This window comes from Nicotiana attenuata, chromosome 2 (assembly GCF_001879085.1).
Source record: "Nicotiana attenuata strain UT chromosome 2, NIATTr2, whole genome shotgun sequence".
NCBI lineage: Eukaryota > Viridiplantae > Streptophyta > Magnoliopsida > Solanales > Solanaceae > Nicotiana > Nicotiana attenuata.
This window is the reverse complement of record NC_031990.1, coordinates 4,045,899-4,054,475: the sequence shown is the minus strand read 5'-3', so window position 1 is coordinate 4,054,475 and position 8,577 is coordinate 4,045,899. Positions and strand designations below refer to the sequence as shown.

Sequence of the window (8,577 nt, the reverse complement as noted above, 5' to 3'; positions counted from 1 at the left end):
TATCGACTGTATTCATTCGCGCAATGAATACAACCAAGGCAAAATCAAAAATACAGAAAAATAGAACGCTCTTGTTGAGAGTCGAATTCAAGAGCTCCGCTCACTAAGCGGGTGCTCCAACTAACTAGGCTACGAGAGCTTGCTGCTCTCTTGTTTCAGTTCAACACAATTGCTCTTTTGTTTCAGTACTACAGGTGAATTTGCTATAAAATTTAAATATAACTACGAATGGTAAGTTTCTAAAAGTATAACTATGAACGGTAAATACACTATACTATATATTTACTGTGTCGCATAATTTTTCCTTATTTCTTTAATTTCAGATATCTTTATTATTTTATGTTGTCAATACTTTCATTTTCTTCGGTATTTTCATTATATATACTCTTAAACTTTTTTCAAATGTATTTTTCAAAACGTTTTCTTGAGCTCTCTTAACAGCATCTTTACCTCACACAAGGTAGAGACAAGGTGTACGCACACCCCACCCTCCCCAAACCCCACTTGTAAGATCACACTGGATATGTTGTTATTGTTGTTTGATTTTCCGACCCACCCCTCTAGCTCTTCCCATACATTGGAATGTGTACTAAACACAAGCTATATCAAACATGAATAGAGAAAAATAGAAAATAGAGAATTCATATAACCGACCCCAACTAATTTGGGATTAAAATGCTTATGGCCATCAATACAGCAAGAAGCATAGTAATGAGAGCCAATCTCATTACTATACTAACCATACAGTAGAACTGCAGTATGCACTGCAATTGCTATACTATCCGCCTTCCTAAGCTGTCGTCTCCAGCATCGACGCTTGAAAAATAACAAAGTCTAACAGTTTAGCATAAGAGTACAACATCAGAGTTTCCATAGACAATATCTCCACTGTCCCTGAGGTAATACCTCTGCTGCTGCTATGAGCAGATTTCTCATTCATTAAACCATGTTTTTAGTCAATAAATCGAACTGATATATGTGATGCGTGTGTGTGGCTTGTGCACTCTTAGTCTAATATACATATACATAAATTTACATAGAGATAGTGTCATGCGTAAGAGGGAAATATTCGCCTCGACTTGCTTTAAAGCTCACTTCCGCAAAAAATAATCAAGCATTGTGGACAAATGCCAAGCCCCTGCATGCCAATTTGTTTGTCTACTACTTCTTATGTCCGATACCAATCAATGTGAGCTGCGAAAAATGGTAATTTAGTTAGAGGAAACTATTGAAAGATCACAAACTCATCGAATGGATAATGCTTAAGATTCTAAGTTGTACTCACAACGTTATTGTCAGGCCGACTCCAATAGAATCCCTGCAAAATAACCGGTAGGATGTTGCACGATACAAGAACGTAGATCAGCAATGCGTTAGTTCCCATCCATTTCAGTACTGTAGTCCAGTGTCTATAACCCCACACATCAACCTATAAAAAGACCAAACTGTTTAGCTATATAAGAAAAGAATGACATATCTACCAGCCCTAGCATTTCTGGAGTTTTTGACAGAAGCAACTAGCCTAAAGGTGAAGTGCGGAAAGGAAAAAGATCAAAATAGTGCCTCAGAATACCAAAATTATCTTTTTAAATGAGTGGTGATGAGAGTTTCCACGTATCTTTTCGTTCTCTCTCATTATAAAAGAAATGAACTTTTATATTAGGTGGCTTTCAACATGTCATATTTTCCATAAAAGAGAACGGTGTTGTTGGTTTTTTATCAGAAGTTCTAGGAGAAGTCACTTTTTACAATAAAACAAGATACCAAAAAATTCCTACAAAACTTTGCCTTCATATTCAGAAAAAACACAAGGAAAGACTAGTAGAGATGGATAGTGTCTAACCATCATATAGACTGCAGTGAAGAGAAAGCCAGCGGCACCAGCAGTAACACACATATAACTGAAGGAGTACAAAACCTTGTTCATATGCATCCCTAAATGAGGTGAATGAAAAAGATAAGTTAATAGAAGAAAGAAACTGGATCTACATCTAAGACGACTATTGTAAATTTGTTCTCTTACAGTAAACAAAGATCTGAATTTGTAGCATGAATAAGAACAGAAAATTAACAGAGAAGATTACCGAGGCAGTCACAAGTTAAACCCAACAGTACAAGACAAGAGGATGGTATCAACCATTGTTGAATTCTAACTTTATGATCCTGGAATACATTAGGACAGAGAGCAAAAAAATACATAAATTTATCATCGAAAGAAAAAAATATTAGACATCAAAGAGAAAGCAATAGAAAGCGTTTACCTTGAAATGGATGATGATGTGCCCATAATGCAAACCGATGAAGCAAGTTACAATAGCCATTAATGAGCTACAGCAAAGTAAAATGAGCTTAATTTACAAAATTTCAACCAAAGAAACAGCAGAAGACAGTGACAGCGGAAAGGAGCTTGACAGCTATGTTGCGCGGGACTCTCCAAAAATGTCTGCAGGTGCGTGTCAGATCCTCCAAAAGTAGTGCATTTTTGGAGGATTTAACACGGGTGCGGCATCATTTTGGAGAGTCCCACGCAACATAGAGCGATACAACATAACGATGTTTCTGCCAACATGACAAAGACAAGGAGGTACCAATGACAAACCTCAAAAGTCCTTCCGGGTCAAAAGGGGCTTGACACCATGATGGAGCATCTAGAGGAAGGGGACCGTAGTCAGGGGAGTTGAGACTGCATTCCTGTCAAGGAAATAATAAAGTATTTTAAACATCAAGGAATGCCAAAAAAAAGAAGAAAGAAGCAAAAAGAGAAATTCTGAAATACTAAGGAATTCAAGAGGAAGAGTACTTTTGATCGTCCATAAATGGGCCTTGTATATAAGTGCTGAATACCCAATATTTTTCGATCAATCGCTCCAACAGCATTACATGCCGGCCCAGTGTCTCCCCGTACACCACATTTCACCTTCAAAGGGAAGATAATCATGTTAAGGAAATCCATCACTTTCATTTGGAAAATGGTATGTGATCCCAAACCTTATGGAAAAACTAAAATCGAAAGCTAAACAAAGTGAAACTTACCAAGAATGTCTGTGTTCTGGAAGAGGATGTGTCCATTGGCATCTGATACTCCCAGTCATTAACATATAAACCATAGAACAAAGAAAGGTATAAAGCCGTAACCATTATCGCCATGGCCCTGGTAACACCAAAATGAAGGAGAGAAAAAGGAAATAAACAAACGGTAGAGTGAACATTAAGCATAAAAAAATTTGACAGAAGAATGTTAAAAACTAAGGTTATATGTGAAACTACAAAAGAAAAATAATTTGAACCAAAAAATTCAGAACTGATTGTTACACAGCCCATACCTTTTATGGAAATCAATTTGTCTTTACACAGACTTTAACAACTGATTGTTACTAACTTGTTATATAATTACTTTGAAGAAATTACTAACTTAATTTCCAGAAGTTACATTGACAAAATCCAGCATAATTAGATCTGAATAAGCATTCTCACGTCCCACTGTTTCCCCTACCAAGATACTGTTTGGACATACTAATGGAGCTCCTTCGCATTTGGACAACTCTAATGCTACTTTTCTCTATGCTGATACAGGAGATTACCGAAGCACCAGTAGACAGTGAAGATTCAATTACTGCAGAAGTTACCTTTTTTTTTTTTAACAAGGTAACAGTAGGAGTTACCTTATGATGTAAAGAATTGTCATTTGCTGCTATCAACACAGACCATTTGAAGGATTTCAGGATGGCACTGTTTGCACACATTGTCCATGAACTCTCTCTCTCTCTCTCTCACACACACACACTCTTTCTCTCTCTCTCACACACACACTGCAGAATGATCTCTATATACTCAGCTTTAGCATCCTTGACCTTTTATTTACAGATTCACTCCATTTATCACTTCAAGAAGCTAAAAGGTGTCAGCATCCACATTTATGTATCTATCTTCAATTTTGATGGAATGCTATGAGGACTAAGTACTCATAGTCCTATGGGCATTTGTTAAAACAAAAAAACCATATTTGTGAATTTCTGCACCTGATTTAAACAGAATAACCACCTGTGTAGCCATTGGGAATCATCCTCGAGGCTCTCTGTCAATACAACAGTTTGCTATATAGTATATAGTTTCTCTACTATTAGATATCGAACAGTTCGTGACTTGAGGACCATCTTTTGAACACAATCAAAGTTTCAACTCAAAATCAAGCTGATTTTATCCTAATTTTATCTGTAGTCAATAATATGTTATGCTCACGCTAAGTGAGACAGATTGGTTAAAAAAGTTAGTAACGACTACACTTTATGTGACAAATAGTTTAGATAATCTTTATTGGACAGAATGATCAAAGACTTGGAACTTACCATTGTTGATGATATCTCTTCAACAAAGATTGTCCTGAATTAACTTTATTATCACCCTTAAGCCAAATTTCACACATCGCTGCCAACAAAAATGATATCCCAATTCTCTGCGGAAAGAAAGTTCAAAAATAAATTATCCACTTCAAGAACATGAGAAACACAAGTATAAAATATAACATAATACAAATATAATTATCATTTATTTCACCACCGTCAAGGTTGACGAAACCATACCTGCAATATACCCATCCATCTGATTTTCTCAATGTCCACTCCATAAGTTAGATTTTTGAGACCATGAAAATAGCCACCTGCTTATATAATACAAAAGCACGTCAGATTCATACTTGCAAGCCATTAATCTAATAGACCAAACTAAGAGCTTGCCGGTTCCTGACAAACCTACGAACAGCTGTCGAAAGATATTAAGTTAAACAGATGACTAAGAACATCACCTTGAAGAAAGAGTCCAAGGATTAAAAGCTTAAGTCCACGGTGCATTGCTTTTCTAGTTGCAGTCAGTCTGCAGGGCAAATTCTGTAAACCAAAAACAACTTCTATAAGCATAAGTAGCAAATATATAAGAAACTCAATGGATTGCAAAAACAAGCTCCTGATATAAACTCATAAAATGTGCTCTTCACATCTTGATTCACAACTGTCCGTATACAAAATATTTAGTGATAAAAATTGCTGTAAGATCAATATCCACATTTTTGCTTTCGCTCAAATGAATACATCCTGTGGGATAAGACTGGGTATGTTGTTGTTGTTGTTGTTGCTCAAATGAATAAATCCGGCTACAAAACTAAGCTTAGTAACCCGATATTTGTGTCTGAGAATATATACCTTGTATGCAAGTGCAAGTGACACTCCAACAATAAAGAGGAAAAATGGCATGACAAAATCTGCGAGGGTTATGCCGTTCCATGGTGAATGATTGATAGCAGGATAAAGTCCACCAGCGTATTCCACAAATATCATTAACTGCAAAAAGAGTAACCAAAAGCAAGAGAGGATAAGATGATAAGCTTTAAAAGAAAAGAACCAAACTGCCCATTCAGGTTTTAGGAATTAGTTTTTACATAAACAATAAATGGCCAATTTTGCTCCCTCTTTCACACGCGCAAAGAAGGATTATCTATTGTTAAATTTCCCTCTTAGTAATTATTATACTTATGTATAAAACACCTGTAAAGTCAAATAAAAGTAGCATTGTTGCTTAGTAATCCATGTTCAGTTCCATCTCCAAAATGGTAAATTGTGCGGACTTTCCCCGATTTTGCTATGACTGAAATATAAGACCTTTTCTTGGACCCATCAGGTTTTAACCACCACAACATCTTAGCTTTTACTACAAATTTTAGACATGTTTATCAAGTCGAAATAAGTTACTCTTACAAAATTGTTAATTATTAAGAATAACAGAGTGCGTTTCTCCGTTAATTCTGCTTAAAAGTCAAACAATCTATCTTCTTACCAAGCTATCATATTACGTCCTAAGCATCACCAAAGTCCCTACTTTCTCTTCCAACTCATCTACCATAACACCAAGTCAAAGGATAATGACTGTAAAGCTATCTATGCTATAGTATGCGAGCTCCTGGAGCAACTAGCGTAAGCAAATCGCAAGTTGCAGGCCAAAGTTGAAGGAACGAAACAAAAAAGCTGTGGACTTTAAATGAATCAAATCCAAATAACTCCATCCCAAGAAAATGCCAAAACAAGTAAACCAAAAATAGACAGAGTCAACAATACACACACATTGAATCAATCAACTATAAGCCTCAATGCCAAACCAGTTCCCCTAGCTATATGAATCCTCTATACCTAGTAATATACACATTAACAAAAATTAAAAAGAATAAAAATCTCAATAAAAATGGTAGATGAGAAAAACACCTAGGTGATTTCTTACTATTTGGCTAGCAGAATAGTCAAGGTGCGCCCAACCGGACTCGAGTGGGAAGCCACATAGCTCCAAGTGGTGTCACCGGGAGGTAAAAATTACTTTTTTTATGTATTGCATCCCTTGACTTATTTGTATATTAACTTTTCTAAATTTTGATGCCTCTTAATGAAAAAATGATACTTTATAGCCGCCCTCAAATAATAGTCCAAATTGTATAGCTTTTGTGTGTGTGTGTATATATATATATATATATATATACAAAAATTATACAAATTTTATACTTTTTCATCTACCGAATGTAAATAATTTCTAGCACGGACTAAATGTAATAATACCCCTAGTGAAAATCCTACGCTACTGCTCGACCCGGACACCACCGTCATTAAAAAAATAAAAGAGGGTAAAATGAGAAAATTACCGCAACAGTGATACCGCGAAAAATGTCAAGAGAAAGAAGGCGACCGCTTCCACTTGATGTAGTACTGGAACCAAGTTTTGGCCTGGTGCGAAAATGGTGGCCAACACAATCGACACTTGATTTGGGCAATGTCGTCAAATTTGGAGATATCAAAGCAGTCAATTCCAAATCATTATTCTCCTTTTGTCCACCATTTGTAATAAAATCAATTATCCTATTCGGCGAACAAAAATTCTTAACTTCTCCTTGCATTTCCACATTATTTTCCCCTCCTTGTTGTGGATCCCATCTTAATCTTGGTACCTCATTCTTCTCCCTGATTAATTGATAAGATCCCATCTCCTTTTTGTCTATTTTTGCAAAAAAAAATCCTTACGCGTTTTCAGATATAGCCATTTTCTCTACTCTGCGAAAGAATATCAGATAGGTGCAAAAATAGTGATTTGATTCTTGTAATAGTAATAAATCTGCAATGAAATCTGCAGGTATTTATTTAATTTGTTTCTAAAAATGAGGATATAAAGAAAAAAATGTATAATGGGTATGAGAAAATGAATTAAATCAAGAGTTCATACCCACCAAACATAAAAAAAAAAAATTAATACAAGAACCAGCACAGAAAAAACAAAAAAACAGAGGATAATAAATGCATCCCTCTCCTTTAATTTCCCACCCTCTGTATATTACCAAAAAGTAAATGGTAAAGGGGGCACGAATGTATATGTGTGTGTAATAAATAGACACATATAGAGAGAGAGAGAGAGGGGATGAGAGAATGATAAGAAGAGGGTGTCTGGGATTTTATATATATAACGCTTCAACTGAAAAAAGGGACAGATATTTTTTCTACTAGGAGTCTACTACTTTTGTACTTTTGTTGGGTGCGAATAAATTAGTACGGTCGAACGTCTCTATAATATTCTTGTTTGTTCCGTTTTTTTTATTATTAGAACTAAATATGTTATATAGAACATATATTATAGTAATATAATATAGAAATTAATTCCAAAAGTAACTTGACTTTTATAGTGAATAGTTGTTATATAGCGATATTATTGTCGAGAGGTCTGACTGTATATTGATAGTTGAAAATATTAAAGGACTATATATAAGTTATAGGACCTTTTAGTAATGTGAGTTCTTTGGAGAAAAACGTGCGAGCAATGTGAGTGGCATATAGTGAATCCCGAAATTTACATGTGTATCATGGTAATAGGCTACGTGAAACTTGGGAGGAGGGGGGGACACGTGAATAGTGGTAATAGGCTATGTGTAACTATTTCGAGGGAGAATTATTGAGTGTGCGAACAAAGTTATTGACTGATAACTGAAAAGACTGAGAGCTTACTAAAAAACTCAATGGTGTGAGTTATTTTGAGAAAATCCTACGGGTTTAGCCCAAAGTAAATAATATCGCATCATATTAAAAGTATTTATGAGTTGGTTTAATCCAACAGTGCTACTATTAAATTATCAATAATGAATACCATCCGTTCACTTTTACTTATTTATAATGGACTTTGCGTTCCCCTTAAAAAATGATAAATGAAGTACATATTTTACCATAATGCCCATAAATATTTCAAAAAAGTTTTGGAAAATAATTTAGGGAATGCGTAATTAACGATAAGGGTAAAACGAAATTTTTTTGTCTTTTTTTTTATTTGCTAAAATAGGCAAGTAAAAGTGAAAATATAATTTTAGTATAGTGACAAAGTAAAAGTGAGCGGGAGGAAATATTATTTTAATGCTAGTACTATTGAGTTTAGTAATAGTGTATTATTTTAATAGCTTTGCCCAGTCAATAGTACTTTGTATTAAAAATGGAGCATACAATGAATGGTATCCAAGGAAAGCATATGCTGTCTCCTTACCATTGGCAGATTTAAGGTTTTCACAGT

General features: G+C 35.0%; 1 protein-coding gene across 1 annotated transcript; it reads right to left on the bottom strand.

Annotated features, from left to right (window-relative positions):
* Positions 647-7,455, bottom strand: LOC109243178 (heparan-alpha-glucosaminide N-acetyltransferase). The gene is made up of 13 exons (XM_019410091.1): positions 6,677-7,455; positions 5,196-5,333; positions 4,802-4,883; positions 4,581-4,657; positions 4,347-4,453; positions 3,034-3,151; positions 2,801-2,917; positions 2,600-2,691; positions 2,262-2,328; positions 2,085-2,163; positions 1,844-1,935; positions 1,286-1,429; positions 647-1,194 (listed from the first exon to the last, which is right to left on the bottom strand). The coding sequence occupies exons 1-13, from the start codon at positions 7,013-7,015 to the stop codon at positions 1,162-1,164; spliced, it is 1,485 nt and encodes a 494-aa protein (XP_019265636.1). The 5' UTR covers positions 7,016-7,455; the 3' UTR covers positions 647-1,161.